General features: G+C 48.5%; 1 protein-coding gene and 1 long non-coding RNA gene across 6 annotated transcripts; one reads left to right on the forward strand and one right to left on the reverse strand.

Moving 5' to 3' along the window:
* The first annotated feature begins 78 nt into the window (after positions 1-78).
* LOC118150212 (uncharacterized) lies at positions 79-11,733 on the forward strand. Of its 2 annotated transcripts, none has more exons than XR_008478528.2 (4): positions 79-213; positions 3,237-3,350; positions 7,429-7,587; positions 11,582-11,733. It is a non-coding gene; the product is annotated as an uncharacterized LOC118150212 (long non-coding RNA). The 2 variants fall into 2 exon arrangements; XR_013531063.1 differs by lacking the exon at positions 79-213 and adding an exon at positions 241-365.
* On the reverse strand, positions 226-27,435 carry ECSIT (ECSIT signaling integrator). 4 transcript variants are annotated; one of them, XM_002761764.6, is made up of 8 exons: positions 27,351-27,435; positions 13,813-13,927; positions 7,407-7,824; positions 6,146-6,369; positions 2,097-2,154; positions 1,807-1,955; positions 1,562-1,667; positions 226-577 (listed from the first exon to the last, which is right to left on the reverse strand). In XM_002761764.6, the coding sequence occupies exons 2-8, from the start codon at positions 13,906-13,908 to the stop codon at positions 336-338; spliced, it is 1,293 nt and encodes a 430-aa protein (XP_002761810.1). In that variant the 5' UTR covers positions 13,909-13,927; positions 27,351-27,435; the 3' UTR covers positions 226-335. The 4 variants fall into 4 exon arrangements, with proteins under 4 accessions (XP_002761810.1, XP_017823102.1, XP_078216738.1 ...); XM_017967613.4 differs by lacking the exon at positions 13,813-13,927; XM_078360612.1 differs by lacking the exon at positions 1,807-1,955.

Below are 27,435 nucleotides of genomic sequence, written 5' to 3' on the forward strand. Positions count from 1 at the left end.
TTTCTCACGGTCTCTCGCTGCCCCGGGGCGCCAAAAGGAGACCAATAACGGAAACTGCGCATGCGCACGACCAGCCCCGCCCCTCTTCGGTTAAACTTTCTAGCTTCGTTTGGTGGGAGAGAACCAGAAGAGCCTGCAGACTCTGCAGGGGTCTCGCTTGCCCATCGCTGGCAGCCTGAGATCCTGGGGAGGGGATGCCACACTGCCAAAGAGGTGGGAAGGGAGCCCCATGCAGCAAAACATTTATTTGCTCCACACTCAAAGGGCATCTCATGCCTTCATTCCAGTCCACCATCTCCTCAGGCCACAGACTGTGCCTTCCTGGAAGCTCAGACTCAGCTCTGGCCCTCCCGCTGTCGCTGCAGGTTGTTGTCTTCTTCCTCGTGGTCCTCGGGCGGGGGTGGCTCCTCTAGCCCTGCAGATGTCTGGAGCTCCCCGGCGGGCCCAGCCAGGCGGAAGACCACGGGGATCTGAGCCAGGGCTGGGTTGGTCTCCTGCAGGTACTGGATCCACCTGGCCAGCGTTGCCTGGTCGTGGGCACCCGCTATGCACATGGCGAAGACAGGGCCTTCCTCCACTGTTGGAAGAGATGCAAACCTCAGGGTTTGCCCAGTTGGGGCTGCAGCGGGTAACCCATGCCTACACCTTTTTAGGTATTTTACACTCCCTTCCACTTTCTTTTTCTGTGATGGAGTCTCGCTCTGTCGCCCGGGCTGGAGTGCAGTGGCGAAATCTCAGCTCACTGCAACGTCTGCCTCCCAGGTTCAAGTGATTCTCCTGCCTCAGCCTCCTGAGAAGCTTCGATTACAGGCGCACATCACGATACCCAGCTAGGTTTATTTTTAATAAAGACGGGGTTTCACCATGTTGGCCGGACTGGTCTCCAATTCCTGACCTCAAATGATCCACCTGCCACAGCCTCCCAAAGTGATGGGATTAAAGGCCTGAGCCACTGCACCCAGCCTCCTCCTACCTTCTTGTACCTCCAGACCTTTGCACAAGCTAGCCCTGCTGCCTAGGCTGCCCACTCCACACTTCACCTGGGCGATGCCTTCTGGGACTTCCAGATTCTGCCAGGAAGCCCTCCTGACCTCCTACTCAAGGCATGCTCATCTCCTCAGCTCCCCAAAGTGTAATTTGCCTGTTCCTTCACTGACCCGAGCGACTAGGCTTGTCCTGGTGACTCCCAGTAGTCAGCACAGAGGTGTGGAAGGAGGGAATGACCAAAGGCCGACAGGGTGGGTGGCCTCAGGTCTGGAGCCCCTGGGACAAATGAGTGTGTGTGGCAGGAGGACCGGGGGTAAGTGGACTGTGTCTCAACTTGGGCCTACCCATTGACCCCAGAGGCCGCCCCTCATCCTGGAAGTCCTGCCTGTCCAGGTTTTTGCCTTTTTTTTTTTTTTTTAAGAGTTAGGGTCTGTCACCCAGGCTGGTGTGCAGTGGCTGGATCATAGTTCACTGCAACCTCAACTCCTGGGCAAGTGACCCTCCCACCTCAGTCTGTTGGAGGGCTGGGATTACAGGCACATGTGTGAGCCACGGCATGGGGTTCAGTTTTTACCTTCATCGATGTCAAACTCATAGTCATCCCAGCCATGCCTCGCATAATCTAGGTCCAGCGACATCGGGTAGTAGAGGTTCCACTCCTCTGGCATCTCTTCCACTTCCTGCTCCAAGGAGGGTAGTGCAGGCAGGGTCAGAGGTTGGGGCTCTCGCAGTCTCCCTTCCCCAGCCTCTCCCACTCGCCCTCAGGGTGGTGCCAGCCCATTCCCCAGCTCTGACACATGCTCTGCTTTAAGCCCTCACCCTCTCCTCCAAGGGCAGCAAGTCAGCTCTGAGGATGTGGTAGTACACACACTTGTTTCGGAGCCACAGGGAGAAGGGACCCTCGACAAAGATAGGCCGGGTTGGGTTGTGGCGAGCCAGGGCAGCCTGCTGATCGGGACTCTGGATTCCTGGTGTGGAGACATACATGCTCTGTGCCCTGTGTGGGAGTCTCCCCAAAGGCCCAGGGAGCCCAATTTGGGCCCAGCAGGAACCTGGCAGGGCCTGGGGCAGGTTAGAGGCCTGGCCAACCCCATGCTCTCAGGACTTACCTATGATGTGGGGCTGGGTGGGATCTGCTACATCTGTTGAGTCTTTGGAAGAAGCAGTCTGCAAGGAAGAGAAGGGATGTAATCTTGTAACCCCCAACCCCCTGCAGAGGAATTGGGGACAGAGAAACAGAAAGGGAGATATCAGCAAATTGAGGACACCTCTCCTAGACCTGGTGTGTGGCCCTCCATCCCATCCCCTCCTCCCTCTCTCCCATTTGGCAATAGCCCCCAATCTTTAGGATGCTCACCCTGAGGGTAGCACCCTGGAGCCAGCCCACCTGTGTCAAAATCCTAACTCTGTCACAAACTGTGTGACCTCGGCCAAGTCACTGTACCTTTGTGCCTCAGTTTCTCCAGCTGCACAATAGGGATAACAGCACTTAATTCTAATTTTTTGTTTTTTTCTTTTTTAAAGATGGGGTCTCCCTCTCTGTTGTCCATGCTGGAATACAGTGGCATGATCATAGCTCATATAGCCTTGAACTCCTGGGCTCAAGTGATCCTCCCACCTCAGTCTCTGAAGTAGCTGGGTCTACACATGCACACCACTGTGCCTGGCTAATTTTATTTTATTTATTTATTTATTATAATTTCATTTTTCATATGGAGTTTTACTCTTGTTGCTCAGGCTAGAGTGCAGTGGTGCGATCTTGGCTCATTTTAGCCTCTGCTTCTTGGGTTCAAGTGATTCTCCTGCCTCAGCCTCCTGCGTAGCTGGGATTACAGGCACCTGCCACCACGCCTGGCTAATTTTTTATATTTTCAGTAGAGACAGGGTTTTGCCGTGTTAGCCTGGCTGGTCTCCAACTCCTGGCCTCAGGTGATCCGCTTGCCTGGGCCTCCCAAAGCACTAGGATTATGGGCATGAACCTAACTTTGGGTAGTTATAAAACATGTAGAACAGTGCCTGGCAGGTAATAAGTGCTCAATGCTTGTGAATTAACGAAAGAAAAATAACTTCACATATACAGAATATCCCAGGAAGGAGACATTAGAAGCAAATGATAGCTTTCACCTCTGTGGGGGACAGGGTGGGAAGGAATACCTTTCGGTATCTTTTAAAATGTTATACCCTGAACATAATTCAGAAACACTAGACAATTTTTTTTTTTGAGATGAAGTTTCACTCTTGTTGCCTAGGCTGCAGTGCAATGGCACGATCTCAGCTCCGTGCGATCTCAGCTCACAGCAACTTCTACCTCCTGGCTTCAAGCGATTCTCCTGCCTTCGCCTCCTGATTAGCTGGAATTACAGGTATACACCACCATGCCTGGATTTTTTTTTTTTTTTTTTTTTTGCATTTTTAGTAGAGACAGGGTTTCGCCATCCTGGCCAGGCTGGTCTCAAACTCCTGACCTTGTGATCTGCCCACCTTGGCCTCCCAAAGTCCTGGGATTACAGGTGTGTGAGCCACCATGCATGGCCAGAAACATTTTTTTTTTTTTAAACAGACAGGTTTTTGCTCTGTCGCCCAGTCTGGTGTGCAGTGGTGTGATCATGGCTCACTGCAGCCTTGACTTCCTGAGTTCAAGTCATCCTCCTGCCTCAGCCTCCTGAGTAGCTGGGGCTACAGGCATGCATCACCACTCCCAGCTAATTTTCATATTTTGTTGGTAGAGATGAGGTTTTGCCATGTTGCCCAGGCTGGTATCAAATTCCTGGGCTCAAGCAATCCATCTGCCTTAGCCTCCCAAAATTACAGGCATGAGTCACCATGCCTGGCTTTATTTTCCTCAATGAGATAGGGGAGAAGAATACTTAAATACAAACGATATAGATGAAAAAAAAAAACAAAAGACATATATCGTCTTGCAAATGTATAGAACGTCTCTAGAAAGAGACAAGGAAATAGTTACCTCTGGGGAAGGAGACGGGGGTGAGAGGGGGCCAGGGTAGAAGCAGAGGATTCGTCACTATGTGCTTTTATGTGCAGTTTGGCCTTTTAGTGCATTGCTTTGTAAAATGAAGAAATGAACTAAAAACAACCCTTCCCCCCGACATTCTACTGCTGCTCTCAAGGTGTCTCTCACCTGGACCCACAACCTATCCACCATCATGTACATGGCCGCCAGGGGGGGACACATTTGCAGTTGCAGATTTTTCCAGAAACATGATTCTAACCCTATCCCTCTTTTTTTTTTTTCTTTTGAGATGGAGTCTTGCTCTGTGGCACAATCTTGACTCACTGCAACCTCTGCCTCCGACAGTTCAAGCAATTCCCCTGGGTCAGCCTCCTGAGTAGCTGGGACTACAGACATGTGCCACCACACTTGGCTAATTTTTTTTTTTTTTTGTATTTTAGTAGAGACAGGGTTTCACCATGTTGGCCAGGATGGTCTTGAACTCCTGACCTCATGATCGCCTGCCTGGGCCTCCCAAAGTGGTGGGATTACAGGTGTGAGCCACCGTGCCTGGCCTCCTACCCATCTTTTTAAATGCCCCCCACCCCTCAGGTGGCTCTCCCCACCAACCAAGATTCAAGATCACGTTCTTTAATCAGGTGCCCCCACTCCCTGCACCTGATTCCCTGGTACACACTGCTCCCTCTGCCCAGAGTCCTCTGCTCTCCTCACCTCCTCCAGGAAGCCCTGCCAGCCCACTCGGTTCCCACAGAGCTTTGGGCTTCTCCATCTCAGAACCACTGGCCCTTAAGGAAACTGTTATCCGGGGCTGGCCTCCAGGACCGGATGACAAGTGCTGTGAGGGGCTCTCTTTGGATCCCCTGTGTGACCTGGCATGAGCAGGGGCCCCCTCGGACACTGAGATGGGGGTGTTATTCCACTCAGTCATTCAACAAACCACTGCCAAGTGTCATCCTTGCACCAAACCCTGTGCCCAGCCTTGGGAGATAGGAGGGAGACTGAGTCATGGTGAATGAGAAACAAAGCCCAGCATGGTGAAGGGTTGGTGTCTTGGCCAGGGAGGTCAGGAAGGGCATCCTGATTAGGAACAGCGGAACTGAGACCGGAATAACATGAAGTTCATGGGGAACAGTGTTCCTGGCAGAAGGAACAAGGGGTACATAGGCCTGTGGTGGGAATTGACACAGAACACTCCAGGAACAAAAAAGAAGGAAGATGCCAGGCCGGGCATGGTGGCTCATGCTTGTAATCCCAGTACTTAAGGAGGCCAAGGTGAGCAGATCATGAGGTCAGGAGATTGAGACCATCCTGGCTAACACAGTGAAACCCTCCTGTCTCTACTAAAAATACAAAAAATTAGGTGTGGTGGCAGGTACCTGTAGTCCCAGGTACTAGGGAGGCTGAGGCAGGAAAATCGCTTGAACCCAGGAGGCAGAGGTTGCGGTGAGCCGAGATCGTGCCATTGCACTCCAGCCTGGGTAATGAGCGAAACTCAAAAAAAAAGAGAAGTCAAAGGGGCTTCTTTGCCCCTTATACTATGTGAGCACACAGCAAAAAGGTGTCATTTTTGAAGCAGAGGGCAGACCCTCACCAGACCTCCATCTGGTGGCACCTTGATCTTGAACTTCCCAGCCTCTAAAACTGTGAGCAGTAAATTTCTGTTGTTCATAAATGACCCACGCTAAGATTTCGTTAGAGCAGCCTGAATGGACTGAAACAGCTCAAGCTGTGCTAGTAGTAAGGACCATGGGAACCTGCCAGAGGATTCAGCTAGAGAATCAGAACTTAATTCGCTGCAGGCACAGTGCCTCATGCCTGTGACCCCAGCACTTTGGAGGCCAAGGCAGGAAGATCGCTTGAGCCCAGGAGTTCAAGGCCAGCCTGGGCAATATAGTGAGACCTAGTCTCTCTAAAAAAACAGTTTTTGAAATTAGCCAGGTGTGGTGGTATGTGACTGGTGTTCCAGCTACTCAGGAAGCTGAATTGAAAGATGCTTGAGCCCGAGAGGCAGAGGCTGCAGTGAGCTGAGATTGTGCCATTGAACTCCAGCCTGGGCAACAGAGCAACACTCTGTCTCAAAAAAAAAGAACTTGATTCACCACAATCACTTGAGTGAGAGAAGGGGAGCCCAGGGGAGGAATGGTGGGAGCCTGGCCTGGGGTGGCAGCTGAGGTCAAGGGCAGATACCTGGTAAACGGTGACCCTGGCGCTGAGGTCAGGCTCTATGCGCCGCAGGGCGAATGTGGCCAGGTCCACAGGGTCCTGCGACAGGTCCCGGGGCACAGGGAAGGGGTTGATGTTCATGAATCGAGGGAACCACCGCTTCAGGCGCAGGAACTTGAGCATGGGGTGGCTTTTGCGTCCAAATATCTGAATCAACAGGAACTCTGTCTCCTTGTTGGGCATCACCCCTGTGCTGGGCAGATGCAAGCAGAGCCTCAGAGAGGGAGGAGGAAGGAGGAAAGGGAAGAGGAGAGAAGGGAACACCGTAGTCAGGGAATTACAGACAGGGAGAAAAGAATCCGAATTAGAAAAAGTCAGGCGCAAGCCTATAATCCCAGCATATTGGGAGGCCAAGGGGAGAGGATCATTTGAGCCCTGGAGTTTGAGACCAGCCTGGGCAATATAGCGAGACCCTATTTCTAAAAGAAAGAAAGAGAGCCAGGTGGTGTGGCTCATGCCTGTAATCCTAATTGGGAGGCCAAGGTGGGCAAATCACAAGGTCAGGACATTGGGATCATCCTGGCTAACACAGTGAAACCCCATCTCTATTAAAAATACAAAAAAATTAGCCAGGCACGGTGGCACGCACCTATAGTCCCAGCTACTCAGGAGGCTGGGGCAGGAGAATCGCTTGAACTCAGGAGGTAGAGGTTGTAGGGAGCTGAGATCGCACTACTGCACTCCAACCTGGGTGACAAAGCAAGACTCTGTCTCAAAAAAAAAAAAAAGAAGAGGTGACTCATGCCTGTAATCCCAGCACTTTAGGTGGCCGAGGCGGGCGGATCACGAGGTCAGGAGATGGAGACCATCCCAGCCAACATGGTGAAACGCCATCTCCACTAAAAATACAAAAAAATTAGGTAGGTGTGGTGGCGTGTGCCTGTAGTCCCAGCTACTCTGGAGGCTGACAGGAGAATTACTTGAACCAGGGAGTCGGAGTTTGCAGTGAGCCAAGAATGCACCACTGCACTCCAGCCTGGTGACAGAGGGAGACTCCATCTCAAAAAAAAAAAGGAAGAAAGAAAAGAAAAAGAGAAAGAGAGGAAGGGAAGGGGAGGGGAAGGGAAAGGGGCAAGAGAAAGAGAAGAGAAAGGAAAGGGGAAGGGAAAGAGAGACTGGGAGGGGGACGGGAGCTGTGGAGGAAGGAGGGGCTGAGACCCAGGAGAGGTGCTGCCAGCTCTCAGGGCAGCCCACTCCCCACCCCACAAGGGCCTCCTGTCCTCACCGTGGTTCTCCATCTGCTCCAGGACGGCCACCCCACACTGCTGCTGCCGAGGATAGTGGATGAAGATGTGCTGGATGAAGTTGCGAGGCCGGAAGACCTCCTTGGGGAAGATGTCGAGCAGCTGGTTGTACACGGCCAGGTCCCGCTCAACGCCATACTCACGCATCTTGCGCAGGGCCAGGTAGATAAAGTCAACGTGGCCCCGCTTACGCACGCTGTGCTCCCCAAACTTCTGCACCGCCTGCAGGAAGCTCGCCTTGTCCCGTTTCCCATTGGGCGCCTGCCCAAACATGTTTTCATAGGGCACCACGGCCTTGGTGCGTCTCTGCTGGGGTTCCGTTGGGGTGGGAACCAGCGCCGTTTCAGAGCTGTGGGTGGCTGCGCTGCAGTGGAGGCCCCGAGGGAGCTGGCGGGCGACCTGGGGAGGGAGGAGAACTGCTGGAATCTGACACCTCCCAGTGTCTGGGGTAGGGGGGCTGCCAGGCTGGCTTTTTCCTTGGAGAGGTGCCAGTGGCCTCCCTGAGGACCTTGGAGGTAGGAAACTGTGGTTACAAACCCAAGATTCGAGGCCACTACAAAGTGCAATAAAACACAGTGCTGGCATGGCAGGGAGAAAACAGGCGCTGTCAGCCATGGGGCAGCTGCTAAAAACTGCCATGGAGGCAACTTGGTAATATTCATAGTGATGACACACACATGCCCTTTTTTTTTTTTTTTGAGACAAAGCGTTGCTGTCCTCCAGGCTGGAGTGCAATGGGGCAATCTCGGCTCACTACAACCTCCTTTTCCTGGGTTCATGCAATTGTCCTGCCTTGGCCTCCAGAGTAGCTGGGATTACGGGCTCCCGTCACTGCGCCCAACTAATTTTTATATTTTTAGTAGCGATGGGGTTTCACCATGTTGGCTAGGTTGGTCTGGAACTCCTGACCTCAGGTGATCCGCCTGCCTTCACCTCCCAAAGTGCTAGGATTACAGGAGTGAGCCACTGTGCCCAGCCTTTTTTTTTTTTTTTTTTTTCAGACAGGGCTGGCTCTGTGGCCTAGGCTGGAGTGTAGGGTGCTACTCTGGCTTACTGCAGCTTTGAAGTCCTGGGCTTAAGAATTCTCCCTGTCAGCCTGTCCAGTAGCTGGCATTACAGGTGTACATCATGGCACCTGGCTAATTTTTAAATTTTCAGCAGAGGTGGAGTTGTACTATTTTGCCCAGGCTGGTCTTAAACACCTGGCTTTAAGTGATCATCTTGTCTCCACCTCCCAAAGTGTTGGGATTTCTTTTTTTCTTTTTTTGAGGCAGAGTCTCACTTTGTCACTCATGCTAGAGTGCAGTGCCATGACCTCAGCTCAATGCAACCTCTGCCTCCTATGTTCAAGCGATTCTCATGCCTCAGCCTCCCAAACAGGGACTACAGATGTGCTCCGCCATGCCCCACTAATTTTTATATTTTAGTAAAGATGGGATTTCACCATCTTGGCTAGGCTGGTCTCAAACTCCTGATCTCATGATCCACCCACCTCAACCTGCCAAAGTGCTGGGATTACAGATATAAGCCACCGTACCCAGCCTATTTTTGTATTTTTAGTAGGGATGGGGTTTCACCAAGTTGGCCAGGATGGTCTCAAATTCCTGACCTCAGGTGATCCACTCACTGCAGCCTCCCAAAGTGCTAGGACACCCTTTTTTCTTTAAGAGATGAAGTCTAGCTGTGTTGCCCAGGCTAAAGTGTAGTGGTTAATCACAGGCATGAGCCAACTGATCAGCACAGGAGTTTTGACCTGCTCTGTTTCCAACCTGGGTCAGTACACCCTTCCTTAGGCAACCTGGTGGTCCCCCAAGTCCCAGGAGGTCACAATATTCACACAAAACGTAGTGCAGGATGCTCCATCAGCACAGTGCACAACAGCCCAGAACTCCTGGGCTCCAGTGATTCTCCCACCTCAGCGTCCAGGGTAGCTGGGACTACAGGCATGCATCACTAAAAGCCAGGCTAATTTTTGTATCTTTTTGTAGAGACGGGGTTACACTATGTTGCCCAGGCTGGTCTCAAACTTCTGGGCTCAAGAGATCCTTCTGCCTCAGCCTCCCAGTGTTGGGGTTATAGGCTTGAGCCACTGAGGCTACCTGGGGCTACTTTTATGTTACAGTGTAGCTCAAAGTAATTGAATAGTTGTGAGGGAGCCCATGTGGCCTGCAAAGTTGAAAATATTTACTATGTGACCCTTTATGAAAAAGTTTGCCAAATCCTGGTTCTAGATGATACAGTAACGAATTTCTTATTTTAATTAAAATTGAATGTTTAAATTAGAAGGGTTACATATAAGGCATCTTTAAAAATATATAGCTAATTATCCAGGCAAGGTGGTGAGTGCCTGATAGTCCCAGCTACTTTGGAGGCAGAGGTGGTTGGACTGCCTGAAGCCAGGAGTTCAAGGCTGTAGTGTGCTTTGATTGCACCACTGCACTGCAGTCTGGGTAACATAGTGGGACTCTCTCTCTCTCTCTCTCTCTCTCTCTCTCTCTCTCTCTCTCTATTTATTTATGAGACGGACCCTCACTCTGTTGCCAGGCTGGAGTGCAGTGGCACGATCTTGGCTCATTGCAACCTCCATCTCCTGGGGTTCAAGTGATTCTCCTGCCTCAGCCTCCAAGTAGCTGGCTGTGCACCACCATGCCCAGCTAAGTTTTCTATTTTTGGTAGAGACAAGATTTCACCATATTGGCCAGGCTGGCCTCAAACTCCTGACCTCGTGATCTGCCCGCCTCAGCCTCCCAAAATGCTGGGATTACAGGTGTGAGCCACTGAGCCCGGCTGAGACTCCATTTCTCTATGAAAAAATTAAAAAATAAGCTGAGCGTGGTGACGTATGCCTGTAGTCCCAGCTACTCAGGAGGCTGAAGCCAGAGGATTGCTTGAGCCCAGGATTTCCAGGCTGCAGTGAACTATGATTGTGTTGCTGTACTCCAGCCTAAACGACAGAGTGAAACCTTGTCTCTAAAAAATAAATGTGTGTGTGTGTGTGTGTGTGTGTGTGTGTGTATAGCTAACAAGTAAGAGCCAATATTAGGCCAAGTGCGGTGGCTCACGCCTCTAATCCCAGCACTTTGGGAGGCTGAGGCGGGTGGATCACCTGAGGTTAAGAGTTAGAGACCAGCCTGGGCAACCTGCTGAAACCTCATCTCTACAAAAAAAAAAAAAAAATACAAAAATTGCTCATGCCTATAATCCCAGCACTTTGGGAGGCTGAGGTGGGTGGATCACCTGAGGTTAGGAGTTGGAGAACAGCCTGGGCAACCTGCTGAAACCTCATCTCTACAAAAAAAAAAAATACAAAAATTGCTCACGCCTGTAATCCCAGCACTTTGGGAGGCTGAGGCGGGCACATCACGAGGTCAAGAGATCCAGACCATCCTGGCCAACATGGTGAAACCCCGTCTCTACTAAAAATACAAAAATTACCCGGGTGTGGTGGCATGTGCCTGTGGTCCCAGCTACTCAGGAGGCTGAGGTGGAGGTTGCAGTGAGCCGAGATTGTGCCACTGCACTCAAGCCTGGCAACAGAGCAAGACTCCATCTCAAAAAAAAAAAAAATACAAAAATTAGCCAGGCATGGTGGTGTGTGCATGTAGTCCCAGCTATTCAGGAGGCTGAAGGAGGCAGATCACCTGAGACCAGGAGGTCGAGGTTAAATGAGCTGAGATCATGCCACTGCACTCCAGCCTGGGTGATGGAGCAAGACCTTGTCTCAAAAATAAGAGGCAATATTTACTGAATATTCTTCCAATGTAGACACTGTTGAGTACTTTATAAATGCGAGGCCTTGGATGGGTGCGGTGGCTCCTGCCTGTAATCCCAGCACTTTAGGACGACGAGGTGGGTGGATCACCTGAGGTCGGGAGTTTAAGACCAGCCTGGTCAATATGGTGAAACCCCGTCTCTACTAAAAATACAAAACATTAGCCAGGCATGGTGGCGCATGCTTGTAATCCCAGCTACTCTAGAGGCTGAGGCAGGAGAATTGCTTGAACCGGGTGGCAGAGGTTGCGATGAGCCGAGATCGCACCACTGCACTCCAGCCTGCGCAACAAGAGTGAAACTTCATCTCAAAAAAAATAAAAATTTTAAATTAATAAATATGAAGCCCTATGTCTTGTGTACTCTTACTGCGCTCATTTTACAGATAAGAAAACCAAGACCCAGGAAGATGAAGCGAGATGCACGGTGTCCCACAGCTGCAAAGCATCAGAACTGAGAATGGAGTCAGTGACCTCAGTACCCCTGCTTTGCTGTCCCCAACAGCCATCCATGTCCTTCTTCGATAAGGCAATGTTTAAAAAAAAAAAAAAAAAAAAAAAGGGCATTCATTTAAAGTAAAATATCAGGCTGGGTGTGTTAGCTCATACCTGTAATCCCAGAACTTTGGGAGGCTGAGGTAGGTGGATCACTTGAGGTCAGGAGTTTGACACCAGCCTGGCCAACATGGTGAAACCCCAACTCTACTAAAAAAAAAACACAAAAATTAGGCCGGGCGAGGTGGCTCACGCCTATAATCCCAACACTTTGGGTGGATCATGAGGTCAAGAGATCGAGACCATCCTGGTCAACAAGGTGAAACCCCGTCTCTACTAAAAATACAAAAATTATCTGGGCATGGTGGTGCACGCCTGTAGACCCAGCTACTTGGGAGACTAAGGCAGGAGAATTGCTTGAACCCCGGAGGCGGAGGTTGCAGTGAGCCGAGATTGCGCCATTGCACTCAGTCTCAAAAAAAAAAACAAAAAACACAAAAATTAGCTGGGTGTGGTGATGTGTGCGTAATCCCAGCTACCCAGGAGACTGAGGTAGGAGAATCATTTGAACCTGGAAGGCAGAGGTTGCAATGAGCGGAAATCGCACCACTGCACTCCAGCCTAGGTGACAGAGGAAGACTCCAACTCAAAAAAGAAAAAAACCCTGAAATTTCAGTCAACTAATACTATAGGTGGTGTAGTATTATACCACTTTAGGTAAAAATCAGAAAGGAAGCTCTAAAATGCCTAATGAGGGGGAAACTCTGCAAAGGAGGTAATGTAAATGAAATGCACAGCATGGGGTGGGCTCAATACAAGAACTATTAATATTCCCACCATCATCGTTATTGCTATCTATGGCTGTCAATCTGCTTTCCCCATCTGGTCACTATGGGTATGGGAAAGAAATTCAGTTTTCTGCTCCATCTTTACAAGTAGATTCAGGAGCTACCCACAGTCACCACACAAATCCAGTGAGCTCATATGTCCTTATTTTCAAAGTCAACCCCCTCACCTACGTGGGCACTAGCATCTCTTAAAATAAATTAGGGTCCAGGCACAGTGGCTCGAGCCTGTAACCCTAGCACTTCGGGAGGCCAAAGTGGAAGGATCCAAAGCCCAGAGGTTCAAGACCAGCCTGGGTAACATGGCAAGTCCACATGCCTAAAAAGAATTAACAGCCGGGCACAGTTGCTATTTGTTTTACACATACACCTAAAATCCCAGCAGTTTGGGAGGCCAAGGCAGGCGGATCACCTGAGGTCAGGAGTTCCAGACCAGCCTGGCCAACATGGTGAACCTCTGTCTCTACTAAAATTATAAAAATTAGCTGGCCGTGGTGGCAGCTATCTGTAATCCCAGCTACTTAGAAGGCTGAGGCAGAAGAATCACTTTAACCCGGGAGGTAGAGGTTGCAGTGAGCCAAGACCACACCACTCCACTCCAGCCTGAGTGATAAGAGCAAAACTCCATCTAAAAACAAAAAAAGCCAGGTATAGTGGCTCAAATCTATGGTCCTAGCTACTCAGGGGACTGAGGTGAGAGGCTCACTTGAGCCGAGGAGTTTGAGGCTACAGTGAGCCCTGATTCCACCACTGTGCTCCAGCCTAGGTGGCAGAGCAAGACCCTGTCTCAAAAATAAATCAATAAATTAGGGGCTTTTGGCTAGGGGCTGTGGCTTATGCCTGTAATTCCAGGACTTTGGGAGGCTGAGGCAGGTGGATAACTTGAACCCAGGAGTTTGAGACCAGCCTGGCCAACATGGCAAAACCCCTTCTCTAAAAAAATATGTAAAGCTTAGCTAGGCGTGGTAGTATGTGCCTGTAGTCCTGGCTACTTGGGAGGATGAGGCGGGAAGATTGCTTGAACCTGGGAGGTCAAGACTATTGTGAGCTGTGATCACACCACCGCACCCCAGCCTCGGCAAAAGAGTGAGACACTGTCTCAAAAAACAAACAAACAAACATATATACATAAATTAGAGACTTTCAATGGGACTTCAGCACAGATAAACCAGCCTAGACTCACCAGAATTGGCTTCACAGAGTGGATTCTGAAGGGGCTGAGAGTAAATCTCAAGCTTACCTCCCTCTGCCCTAAAGACTGCCTGGCTGGTGCTTACCTGAGAGATGGAGATTCCTGTGAGGGCGACCCCGCAGATGCCTCCCCAGGCCCTACAGAGGCCTGGGGCCAGTAGGGTGGCCTGGACCCAGCTCATGCCTCTGCTTGTCAATCACCTGCCCCAAAGAGAAAATCCAGCATTAGCCTGGTACCTTACCTGCTGACAGAGGCGAGGGCCCCCATAGGGTAGAGGGCACATTCCAAATTATGTGGCTAACTCACCAGCCCCAGTGTTTACCCTACCGACAAGACAGACTCAGATGACTCAAAGGCTTTGTTCCTGGAACAGCACCCCCAATCTCCCTGCCCCAGGGGCGTGATCATAGCTCACTGCAGCCTCCAACTCCTGGGCTCAAGTGATTCTCCAGCCCCACCGCCTCGAGAAGGTGGGACTATAGGCGCATGCCACCATGCCCAGCTAATTTGAAAATAGTTTGCAGAGACCCAGGGTCTCGCTGTGTTGCCCAGGCTGGTCTTGAACTTCTGGCCTCAAGTGAACCTCCCACCTCTTATCTCTCAAAGTGCTGGGGTCAAGGGCCTCAGCCACCACTCCTAGCCATTACAATCTAGTTTTGCAAATTTATGTCACTCCAATAAGAAGCCCTGTACCCATTAGCAGTCATTCAATTTCCCTTGACTCCCAACCCCAGGAAACCACTCATCTACTGTCTCCACAGATCTGCCCGCCTATACATGGAATCACAAGTGCTCCTTTGTAACTGGCTTCCTTCACTTGACAAGCTTTTTTTTTTTGAGATGGAGTCTCTGTCACCCAGGCTGGAGTACAGTGCTGCCATCTCAGCTCACTGCAACCTCTGCCTCCTGGGTTCAAGCAGTTCTGCTGCCTCAGCCTCCCAAGTAGCTGGGACTACAGGCATGAGCCAACACGCCTGGCTACTTTTTTGTATTTTTTTAGTAGAAACAGGGTTTCATCATGTTGGCCAGGCTGGTCTCGAACTCCTGACCTCAAGTGATCTGCCTGCCTCCACCTCCCAAAGTTCTGGGATTACAGGCGTGAGCCACCGCACCCAACCCATTGACATGTTTTCACAGTTCATCCATAGATTTTTTTTTTTTTGAGACAGGGTCTTGCTTTGTCTCCCAGGCTGGAGTGCAATGGCACAATCTCAGCTCACTGCAACCTGTGCCTCCCAGGCTCATGATTCTCCTGCCTCAGCCTACTGAGTAGCTGGGATACAGACATGTGCCACTGCACCCAACTAATTTATGATTTTTAGAGACGGGGTTTTGCCACATTGCCCTAGCTGGTCTCAAACTCCTGAACTCAAGCAATCTGCCTGCCTCGACCTCCAAAAGTGTTGGGATTATAGGTGTGAGCCACCTTGCTCAACCATGTTGTAGCATTTTACCAGAACTTCATTGCCTTTATTTTATTTATTTATTTATTATTATTATTTGAGGTGGAGTTTTTTTCTTGTTGCTCAGGCTGGAGTGCAATGGCACCATCTCAGCTCAATGCAACCTCTGCCTCCTGGGTTCAAGTGATTCTCCTGCCTCAGCCTCCCGAGTAGCTGGGATTACAAGCATGGGCCACCATGCTCAGCTAATTTTGTACTTTTAGCAGAGATGGGGTTTCTCCATGTTGGTCAGGCTAGTCTCGAACTCTCGACCTTGGGTGATCCACCTGCCTCAGCCTCCCAAAGTGCTGGGATTACAGACGTGAGCCACCTTGCCACGCCAATTCCATTCTTTTTGGAATGGAATATAACCAGGTTGCTTATGGCTATACCCATATTTTATTTATGCATTCATCAATTGATGGACATTTGGGATTGTTTGCCAAATGTTTTTGACTGTTATAACTACTATTGCGACCAAGATTCATGTAGAAGTTTTATGTGAACATATGTTTGTACTTCTCTTGAGTATATACTTAGGAGTGGAACTGCTGAGACATATGGTAACTATCTGTTTCACAATTTTAAGAACTGCCAGACTGTTTTTGGGGATGACTGCACCATTTTACGTTCTCATCGGCAATGTACAGTTGACCCTTCATCAACACAGGTTTGAAAAGCATAAGTCCATTTATACGTGGATTTTTTTTTCAGTACAAGTTAGAGCTGCGTGTGGTGGCTCATGTATGTAATCCCAGCACTTTGGGAGGCCAAGGTAGGCAGATCACTTGAGGCCAGGAGTTCAAGAGCAGCCTGGCCAACATGGGAAAGACACCGTCTCTACTTAAAAATATACATATATGTGTGTGTGTGTATATATATATATACACACACACACACACACAAATTAGCTGGGCATGGTGGCATGCTCCTGCAGTCCCCAGCTATTCAGGAGGCTGAGGCAGGAGAATCGCTTGAACTCAGGAGGCAGAGGCTGCAGTGAGCTGAGATTGTGCCACTGCACTCCAACCTGGGCGACAAAGCAAGGCTCTGTCTGAAAAATAAAAATAAGGCCAGGTGTGTGGTGGCTCACGCCTGCAATGCCAACACTTTGGGAGGCCAGGCGGGGAATCACTTGAGGTCAGAAGTTCAAGACCAGCCTGGCCAATGTGGCAAAACCACGTCTCTACTAAAAATACAAAAATTAGCCGGATGTGGTTGTGCATGCCTGTAATCCCAGCTACTTAGGAGGCTGAGGCGGGAGAATCACTTAAGCCTGGGAGGTGGATGTTACAGTGAGCTGAGATCGCACCACTGCACTCCAGCCTGGGTGACCGAGTGAGACTATGTCTCAAAAAAACTAATTAAAGTTAAACTTTAAAAACAGAGGGGCTAGGAAAAAAGAAAGTTACATCTGAGTGTGCCTGCCTCTCCTGATTCTCCTTCTGCCTCTTCCACCTCTCTGCCTCTGCCACCCCTAAGACAGCAAGACCAACCCCTCCTCTTCCTCCTGCTCCTCTTCAGCATGCTCAATGTGAAGATGATGAGTATGAAGACCTTTAAGATGATCCACTGCTACCTAATGAATAGTAAATTAAATGTATTTTCTTTTCCTGATGATTTTCTTTTTTCTTTTTTTTTTTTTTGAGACCAAGTTTCACTCTTGTTACCCAGGCTGGAGTGCAATGGCACGATCTTGGCTCACCGCAACCTCCGCCTTCTGGGTTCAAACAATTCTCCTGCCTCAGCCTCCCGAGTATCTGGGACTACAGGCACGCACCACCATGCCCAGCTAATCTTTGTATTTTTAGTAGATACGGGGTTTCACCTTGTTGACCAGGATGGTCTCAATCTCTTGACCTCGTGATCCACCTGCCTCGGCCTCCCAAAGTGCTGGGATTATAGGCGTGAGCCACCGCGCCCAGCTGATGATTTTCTTAATAACATTTTCTTTCCTCCAGCTTGTTGTAAAACTATTGTATAATATATATAACATTAAAAATATGCTAATTGACTATATATGTCATCACTAACGCTTCTGGTCAACAGTAGGCTGTTAGTAGTTTTGAGACAGAATCTCAATCTGTTGCCCAGGCTGGAGTACAGTGGTATGATTGTGACTCACTGTAGCCTGGACCTCCCTACTCAAGCAGTCCTCCCACTGCAGCCTCCTAAGTAGCTGGGACTACAGGTATGTGCCACCACATCTGACTAATTAAAAAAATTTTTTTTTCTTCAAGACAGTGTCTCACTCTGTTGCCAGGCTGGAGTGCAGTGGTGCGATCTCAGTTCACTACAACCTCCACCTCCTGGGTTCAAGCAATTCTCCTGCCTCAGCCTCCTGAGTAGCTGGGATTACAGGTGCACTCCACCACACCCAGCTAATTTTTGTATTTTTAGTAGACACGGAGTTTCACCATGTTGGCCAGGCTGGTCTCAATCTCTTGACTTTGTGATCTGCCCATCTCAACCTCCCAAAGTGCTGGAATTATAGATGAGCCACAGTGCCTGGCCTTTTATTTATTTATTTATTTATTTATTGAGACAAGATTTTGCTCTGTCACCCAGGCCAGAATCCAGTGGTGTGATTAAAGCTCACTACAGCCTTGAGCTTGGGCTCAAGCGATCCTCCTGCCTTATCCTCCCAAACAGCTGGAACCATAGGCGTACACCACCATGCTTGGTTAATTTTTTTATTTTTTGTAGAGATGGGAGGCTTACTATGTTGCCCAAGCTGGTCTGAAACTTCTGGGTTCAAGTAATCCTTCCACCTTGGCTTCCCAAAGGCCATGCCAGCTAATTTTTTTTGTATTTTTGTGGAGATGCAGTTTCACCATGTTGGTCTTGAACTCCTGGCCTCAGGTAATCTGCCTGCTTCGGTATCCCAAAGTGTTGGGAGTACAGGCATAAGCCACCACACCCAGCCAAGTTGTAAGAGTTCTTTATATATTGCCTTTTTTTTTTTTTTTTTTTTTTGAAAAATGGTCTTGCTCTGTTGCCTAGGCTGGAGTACAGTGGTGTAATCTCGGCTCACTGAAGCCTCAACCTCCTGGATACAAATGATCCTCCCACCTCAGCCTCCCAAGCAGCTGGAACTACAGGCATGAGCCACCATACCCAGCTAATTTTTGTATTTTTTGTTGAGATGGGGTCTTGCTATGTTGCCCAGACTGGTCTCAAGCTCCTGGCCTCAAGCACTCTTCCCATCTTGACCTCCCAAAGTGCTGGGATTACACATGTGAGCCATCACCACGGCCTTTATATATTCTGGATGGATATTATACCCTTATGATTTGCAAATTTTTTCTCTCATTCTGAGAGCTGTCTGTTCACTTTCTTGATGTTATCATTTGCAGCATAAAATTTTAAATTTTGATGAAGTTCAATTTATCCTTTTTCTTTTAATAGCTGTGCTGTGGTATTATATCTAAAAAAAAAAAGAAAACATTGCCTAGCCCAAGGCCAAGAGATTTGCATCTATTTCCTTTTTTTTTTTTTTTTGATACAGAGTTTCACTCTTGTTGCAAGGCTGGAGTGCAATGGTGTGATCTTGGCTCAGTGCAACCTCTGCCTCCCGGGTTCAGGCGATTCTCCTGTCACAGCCTCTTGAGTAGTTGGGAGCAGAGGTGCCCACCACCATGCCCAGTTAATTAATTTGTTTTTGTATCTTTAGTAGAGATGGGGTTTCTCCATGTTGCCCAGGCTGGTCTTGAACTCCCGACCTCAGATGATCACCTGCCTCAGCCTCCCAAATGCTGGGATTGCAGGTGTAAGCCACCACACCCAGGCTCTTCTAAGAGTTTTACAGTTTCACCTCTTACGTTCAGGTGTTTGATCCACTTTGAATTAGTTATTGTGTATGGTGTGTGGAAGGGGCTCGTATAATGTGGATATCCAGTTGAATCTGTTAAAGACTATTCTTTCCCTATTTTATTGTCTTCGCTCCCTTGCTAAAAATCAATTGAACATAAATATAAAGGCTTATTTCTAGGTTTACAATTCTATTCTATTGATCTACATGTCGACACTAATGCCACTATCACACTGGTTTGTTTCTGAGATGGAGAGTTGCCCAGACTGAAGTGCAGTGGCGTGACCTCGGCTCACTGCAATTTCCGTCACCCAGGTTCAAGCGATTCTCCTGCCTCAGCCTCCCAAGTAGCTGGGATTACATGCCCGCCTTGTTTTTATATTTTTAGCAGATAAGGGATTTTGCCATGTTGGCCAGGCTGGTCTTGAACTCCTGGAGTCAAGGGATCTGTCCACCTAAACCTCCCAAAGTGCTGAGATTACAGGCATGACCTACTGCGCCCAGCCTACCACATTGTTTGGATAACTATAGCTTTGCAGTAAGTTTTGAAATCAGGAGGTATGAGTCTTCCAACTTTGTTCTTCTTTCTCAAAATTGCTTTGGCTAATCTCAGTTCCTCACAATTTCATATGAATTTTAGAATCAGCTATTAATTTCTGCAAAAAAAGCCAGCTGAAATCCACACAGGGATGGTGTTGAATCTGTAGATCAGTTTGGGTATTGCTATCTTAACAATATTGTCTTCTGATCCATGAACATGGGATGTCTACTTATTTAGTTCTTTTTTATTTTTAGGGGAATTTCTGTCACCCAGGGTAGAGTGCAGTGGCGCAGTCTCAACTCACTGCAACCTCTGCCTCCCAAGTTCAAGCAATTCTCCTGCCTTGGCCTCCCAAGTAGCTAAGATTACAGGCACCCACCACCATGCCCAGCTAATTTTTTTTTGTTTTTGTAATTTTTTTAGTAGAGATGAGGTTTCACCATGTTGGTCAGGTTGGTCTTGAACTCCTGACTTCAGGTGTTCCACCACCTTGGCCTCCCAAAGTGATGGGATTATACGCATGAGCCACCGCACCCAGCCTAGTTCTTCTTTAATTTATCTCAATGTTCTGTAGTTTTCAGTGTATTCTGCCTTTACTTTTGATGGCAAAAACTGAAATTACTTTTGCACCAAATTAATACAGATCTTTTACTTCTTTTTTAAAATTAATTTGTTTTTTTCTTTTTTAGAGATGGGGTCTCACTCTGTCACCCAGTCTGGAGTGACAATCACAGCTCATTGCTGCCCAAAAGTACTGGGCTCAAGTGATCCTACTACCTCAGCCTCCCAAGTAGCTGAGACTACAGGCACATGCTACCATGCCCACCTGATTTTTAAATTTTTTGTAAAGTATCACTATGTTGTCCAGGCTGGTTTTAAACTTCTGGGTCGAGCAATTCTCCCACCTCAGCCTCTTAAAGTGCTGGATTACAGGCATGGGTCACCATGCTCTGTCTGGAACTGTTTTTCTTAATTTCATTTTTGCATTATTTTATTTTATTTTTTGAGACGGAGTTTTGCTGTTGTTACCCAGACTGGAGTGCAATGGCACGATCTCGGCTCACCGCCGTCTGGGTTCAAGCAATTCTCCTGCCTCAGCCTCCCAAGTAGCTGGGACTACAGGCACGCACCACCATGCCCAGCTAATTTTTGTATTTTTAGTAGACACAGGGTTTCACCATGTTGACCAGGATGGTCTCGATCTCCTGACCTCGTGATCCACCCGCCTCGGCCTCCTAAAGTGCTGGGATTATAGGTGTGAGCCACCACACCCGGCCATTTTTGCATTATTTATGGCTAGTGTATAGAAATATATTTTTATATGTCAATCATGTATCCTACAACTTTGCTGAACTTGTTTATTAGTTCTAATAGTTTTTTGTTTTTTTAGATGGAGCCTTGCTGTCTTGCCCAGCTGGAGTGCAATGGCACAATCTCGGCTCACTGCAACCTCTGCCTCCTGGGTGGAAGCGATTTTCCTGCCTCAGCCTCCCTGAGTAGCTGGGGTTACCGGTGCCCACCACCATGCTGGGCACCTAATTTTTTTTGTATTTAATAGAGATGGGGTTTCACCATGTTGGCCAGGATGGTCTCGATCTCCTGACCTCATGATCTGCCCATCTCAGCCTCCCAAAGTGCTGGGATTATAGGCATGAGCCACCGCGCCCGGCCAGTTCTTTTTTTATTAGGTAACTTGTGATTTTCTGTATAAAGATCATGTCATCTGCAAGTTTTACCTCTTCCTTTTCAATCTGGATGCCTTTTACTTGTATTTTATTGCTTTCTATTTATACATTTTTTAAAGACATGGTTACCCTGTATCAACTACAGCGGCGTGACCATGGCTCACTGGAGCCTTGACCTCCTGGGCTCAAGCGATCCTCCCAACTTACCTTCCCAAGTAGCTGAGACTACAGGTGCATGCCACCATGCCTGGCTAATTTTAAAATGTTTTGTAGACACAGTGTCTCCCTGTGTTGCCCAGGATGGCACTGAACTCCTGGCCTCAAGCAATCCTTCTGCTTTGGTCTCCCAAAGTGCTGGGATTACAGGTGTGACCCACCACGCCCGGCCTCGTTCCTCATCTTAAGAGGAAAAAGCATCCAGTATTTTCACATTAGTAAGCTGACATTATATGTTATTTTAACATTAAGTAAGCTGACACTATATGTCAGCTGTGGGTTTTTGATAATGCCCTTTATTAGGCTGAGGAAGTTCCCTCTTATTTCTGGTTTGATGAGTATTCTCAGCAGAAAGTATATTGGATTTCCTAACACTCTGGGAGGCTGAGGCAGGCATATAACTTGAGATCAGGAGCTCGAGACTAGCCTGACCAACATGGCGAAACCCCATCTCTACTAAAAATACAAAAATTAGCCAGGTGTGTTGGTACATGCCTGTAGTCCCAGCTACTTGGGAGGCTGAGCAAGGAGAATAACCTGAACCCGGGAGATGGGGGTTGCAGTGAGCTAAGATCACGCCACTGCACCTCAGCCTGGGCAACAGAATGAGACTGTCTTAAAAAAAAAAAAAGAGAGTATATCGGATTTTGTCAATGCTTTTTCTGCTTCTACTGAGAGAACAGTGGTTTTTGTCCTTTTATTCTAACTCTAATATCGTACATTAATTGATTTTTCAGATGTTAAACTAACCTTGCGTTTCTGGTATAAATTCCGCTAGGTCATGGTGTATAACTATTTTTCCATGTTGTTGGATTTTGTCTGCTAGTATTTTATTGAGGAATTTTATGTCTATATTCATAAGACATATTGGTTGGCTAGTAAAGAGGCAAGATGTGTGAAAAATCAATCAACAAATTAAAATTACACGCCTGTAATCCCAGCACTTTGGGAGGCTGAGGCAGGTGGATCACTTGAGGTCAGGAGTTTGAGATCAGCCTGACCAACATGGTGAAATGCTGTTCTAACAATGCAAAAATCAGCCAGGCGTGCTAGTATGGGCCTGTCATCCCTGCTACTTAGGAGGCAGGGGAATGGTTTGAACCCAGGATGTAGAGGTTACACTGAGCCGAGATCGCACTACTGCACTCCAGCCTGGGCAACAGAGCAAAACTCCATCAAAAAAAATATATAATAAAATAATTAAAAACAAACAAATAAAAATAAATATTAGTCTGTAGTTTTTTTTGTAGTGGCTGTTTGGTTTTGGTATCAGGGTAATGCTGGTCTCAAAGAATAAGCTTCAAAAGGGTTGAATCATTTTTATCACCATTTAAACCTCCACTGGCATCTTTATCACATTTCCTCCTCAGCACTCCACTCTAACCACAGTCTTTGCTGTTCCCAGTGCCAAAAGTGTTCTCCAGATATCCAGATGGCTCACTCACTTCCTCCAGGCCTTTACTCAAAGGCCACCTCATTGAGGCCATCCTGTTTATTTATTTACTGAGACAGAGTCTCGGCTCTGTCACCCAGGCTGAAGTGCAGTGGTGCAATCTCAGCTCACTGCAGCCTCCACCTCCCAGGTTCAAGCAATTCTCCTGCCTCAACCGCCTGAGTAGCTGAGATTACAGGCACAAGCCATGTCTGGCTAGTTTTTGTATTTTCAGTAGAGACTGGGATTCACTATGCTGGTCAGACTGGGCTGGAACTCCTGACCTCAGGTGATCCACCCTCCTTGACCTCCCAAAGTGCTGGGATTACAGGCATGAGCCACTGTGCCCAGCCCCATCTTTTTTTTTTTTTTTTTTTTTGAGACAAGGCCTCACTCTGTCACCCAGGCTTGAGTGCAGTGACGCAATCTCGGCTTACTGCAACCTCGGCCTCCTGGGTTCAAGCGATTTTCATGCCTTAGCCTCCCGAGTAGCTCGGAGTACAGGCACGCATCATCACACCTGGTTAATTTTTTTATATTTTCAGTAGAGACAAGGTTCTACCATGTTGGCCAGGCTGTGCATCTCCCATCTTGACTCAAAGTCTCCCTCCAGCTTTTGCTTCACATCTTTGAACCACTGACTGATTTATTTATTTGAGACAGGGTCTCAATCACTCTGTCATCCAGGCTGGAGCACGGTGTTATGATCATGGCTCACTGCAGCCTCAAACTCGTGCTCACATCCACTGTCTCAGCCTCCCAAGTAGCTGAGACTACCTGTATACGCGACCGTGCCCAGCTAAGTTGTTCAATTTTTTGTAGAAACTGGGTTTCACCATGTTGCCTACGCTGGTCTTGAACTCTTGGCCTCAAACGATATTCCCACCTCAGCCTCTCAAAGTGCTGGGATTACAGGAATGAGCCACCACATTGGACCTTGGTGCCCTTTATAGTAAAGCTTCTTCCAAGAGGTGTCTATACACTATGGCTCCTTCCCGATTCTCCAACTTGGCTGCTGCCCCAACCACTTTGTAAAGACCCCTTGAGCACAACTGCAGTCCTAGCTAACTGGGAGACTGAGGCAGAAGGATGTTTTGTTTTGAGACATGGTCTCATTCAGTCACCCAGGCTGGAGTGCAGTGGCATGATCTTGGCTCACTGCAACCTCCATCTCCTGGGTTCAAGCGAGTCTCTTGCCTCAGCCTCCCAAGTAACTGGGACTACAGGTGTGCGCCACCATACCCAGCTCACTTTTTATATGCTCTAGTGATTCTTAAACTTTGTTCATGTTAGAATCATCTAGGGAGCTTTAAAAAATGCCCATGCTGGCTGGGTATGGTGGCTCACACCTATAATCCCAGCACTTTGGGAGGCCAAGACGGGTGGAACACCTGAGGTCAGGAGTTCGAAACCAGCCTGGCCAACGTTGTAAAACCCCATCTCTACTAAAAATACAAAAATTAGCTGGGTATGGTGGCAGGCGCCTGTAATCCCGGCTACTCAGGAGGGTGAGTCAGGAGCCTCCCAAAGTGCTGGGATTACAGGCATAAGCCACTGCTCCCGGCCCGAATCTGTATTTTAACAAAAGTCCCTGCTATCTCCTATGAGCATTAAAGTTTGAGAAGTGGTGATCTGTGTGCAGATGGCTCCCCAATGTTAATCTCAATCACTGGGGCCCAGCCTCTACACCTAACTGCCACTTTGGCATATACCCACCCATCTCAAACATAATTTGCTCCAAACTGATATCCTTGCTTCAACTTGATCTTCTCCCTCCTAGCCAATTGCACCACCACTGCTAGCCATTCACTACTACTAGCCATTCAAGCCATAAGCCTATGAGTCGTTTCTGAGTCCACTATGTCCCTCACTCTCCCATTCAACCCATCAGCTAGTCTGGGTGACCACTTCCAAATCCATCCCAAATGCACCTCTTTCTATCTGAACCCACTGCCTCAATATATGACTTGGAGACCTACCAAGCCTCCCACTTCTGCCCTTCCTGCCTCCAGTCAGTTCTCCCCACTATGGCCAGAGGAAGCTTTTTTTTTTTGGAGAAAGAGTCTCGCTCTGTTGCCCAGGCTGGAGTGAAGCGGCATGATCTCAGCTCATTGCAACCTCTACCTCTCTCGTTCAAGTGATTCTCATACCTCAGCCTCCTCACTAGCTGGGACTATAGGTGTGTACCACCACAGCCAGCTAATTTTTTGTATTTTAGTAGAAATGGGGTTTCACCATGTTGCCCAGGGTAGTCTCAAACTCCTGAGCTCTAACAGTCCACCCATCTTGGCCTCCCAAAGTGCTAGAATTACAGGCATGAGCCACGGCACCCAGCCAGAGGGAGCTCTTAAACTAAAATTAGTGATTTCACATTTAAAATCAGGAACTGGGCACATTGGCTCATGCCTGTAATCCCAGCACTTTGGGAGTCCAAGGCAGGTGAATCACGGGGTCAGGAGTTCAAGACCAGCCTGTCCAACATGATGAAACCCCGTCTCTACTAAAAATACAAAAATTAGCCAGGCATGATAATGGCACACGCCTGTAATCCCAGCTACTCAGAAGGCTGAGGCACAAGAATCCCTTGAACCCGGGAAGCAGAAGTTGCAGTGAGCCGATACTGTATCAATGCACTCCAGCAAAGGCAACAGAGAGAGACTTTGTCTAAAAAAAAAAAAAAAAAAAAAAAACTATCCAGGCATGGTGGCGAATGCCTGTCATCCCAGGTACTGAAGAGACTGAGACTGGAGGATCCTTTAAGGTCAGTAGTTCGAGGTTGCAGTGAACCATGATTGCACTTGTGATTAGCCATTGCACTCTAGCCTGGGCAACATACTGAAATCCTATCTCTAAAAATAAATAGGGGCCAGGCACAGTGGCTCACACCTGTAATCCCAGCACTTTGGGAGGTCGAGACGGGTGGATCACAAGGTCAGGAGTTCAAGAGCAGCCTGGCCAACATGGTGAAACCCCATCTCTACTAAAAATACGAAAAATTAGCCAGGTGTGATGGCAGGCACCTGTAATCCCAGCTACTCAGGAAGCTGAGGCAGGAGAATCACTTGAACCCAGGAGGTGGAGGTTACAGTGTGCCAAGATCGCACCAGTGCACTCCAGCCCCGGGCAACAGAGTAAGACTCCATCTCAAAAATAAATAGGCCAGGAACAGTGGCTAATGCCCATAATCCTAGTGCTTTGGAAGGCCAAGTGGAGAGGATCACTTGGGCCCAGGAGTCCAAGACCAGCCTGGGCAACATAGCAGAACATGATCTTTACAAAAATTGTTTTAAAAACTTAGCCGGACCTGGTAGTGTGCACCTGTAGTCCCAGCTATATAGTCTCCTGAGGCAGGAGAATCACTTGAGCTGTGGAGTTCAAGGCTGCAGTGAAGTATGATTGCATCACTGTACTCCAGGCTTGGCGAGGAAATGATATCCTGTCTCTAAAAAATAAAAATAAATAAATAAGACAGGGTGTACCCCTCCAAACTCAACTCCTACCACTGGCAGCTTCAGCTACCCTGTCTCTGAAAGAAACTAAGTTTATCCCATCTCAGAACCTTTGCACTTGCTTTTCTCTCTGTCTAGAGCTTTTTTCCTCCACATCTGTCCACAGCTGTCTGCAGTCATTTCAGTGAAAGATCTTCTTTGACCCTCATTAATGCATTCTTTTTTTTTTTTTTTTTTTTTCCTGAGACAGAGTCCCGCTCTGTCGCCCAGGATGGAGTGCAGTGGCACAATCACGGCTCACTACAGCCTCGACCTCCTAGGCTCAAGCAGTCCTCCCACCTAAGCTTCCCGAGTAGCTAGAACTACAGGCAAGCACCACTATGCCCGGGTAATTTTTTGATTTTTTGTAGAGAACAGAGTCTTGCTACGTTGCCAAGGCTGGTCTGGAACTCCTGGGCTCAAGCGATCTTCCTGACTCGATTAATGTATTTTTAGCAACGATCAGTATCTAAAATCACCTGTTTCTTTTATTTCTAATTTGTTCAAAGTCTGGTTCCCCTAAGAGATGAGAGATTTTTATCTATCTTCCTCATTGCTGTCTGTCCAGCACCCAGGACAGTGCCTGGTATATGGTAGGTGCCTAACAAATATCAATCGAACGGAAACAGCTCAAGTTCAACAAAACACCTGTAAATCTGAACCCCGAGGTAGGGTGTAGGTACAGCAGCTCTGAAGCCGGCTGCCAGGATTCTGGATCTCCTGGGGGAAATAGGGAGACATGGATTCCAATTCCTGCCAGGCTGCCGACTTGACGCGTGATCTGAGGCGAGAACTTTAATCTGAGTCAGCTGTTTCATCTGCAAAACGGGAGACTGGGGGCGTGTGGCGGGTGGCCTTTCCCAGCGCGTCCCCACCCCCACTACGAAAGGTCACGGTGCCCTGGCTCTGCAGCTGGGTCCCTCCGGGACTGCTCTCTCGCGCTGCCGGGTCCTGAGGGGCCCGCCTGGAGCCCAGCAATTCGGGTTCGCCTACCTGCTCGGGACCTACCTACTCAGGCGGTCAGCCGCTGACTCCAGGCCGGATCTGTCTTCTTGCTGGGCGCCGCCATGTTGGCCCAGAGAGCGTCCGGGTC

Source organism: Callithrix jacchus, chromosome 22 (assembly GCF_049354715.1).
Source record: "Callithrix jacchus isolate 240 chromosome 22, calJac240_pri, whole genome shotgun sequence".
In the NCBI taxonomy this organism is placed as follows: Eukaryota; Metazoa; Chordata; class Mammalia; order Primates; family Cebidae; genus Callithrix; species Callithrix jacchus.

Bases quoted from the DNA above. Each gene is read 5' to 3' on its own strand.
- ECSIT (XM_002761764.6), bottom strand. From the start codon at position 13,908: ATGAGCTGGGTCCAGGCCACCCTACTGGCCCCAGGCCTCTGTAGGGCC. The intron at 7,825-13,812 runs GTAAGCACCAGC...CTCCCTCCCCAG, and splicing joins CAGGAATCTCCATCTCTCAG to GTCGCCCGCCAGCTCCCTCG. The intron at 6,370-7,406 runs GTGAGGACAGGA...TGCCCAGCACAG, and splicing joins GGAGCAGATGGAGAACCACG to GGGTGATGCCCAACAAGGAG.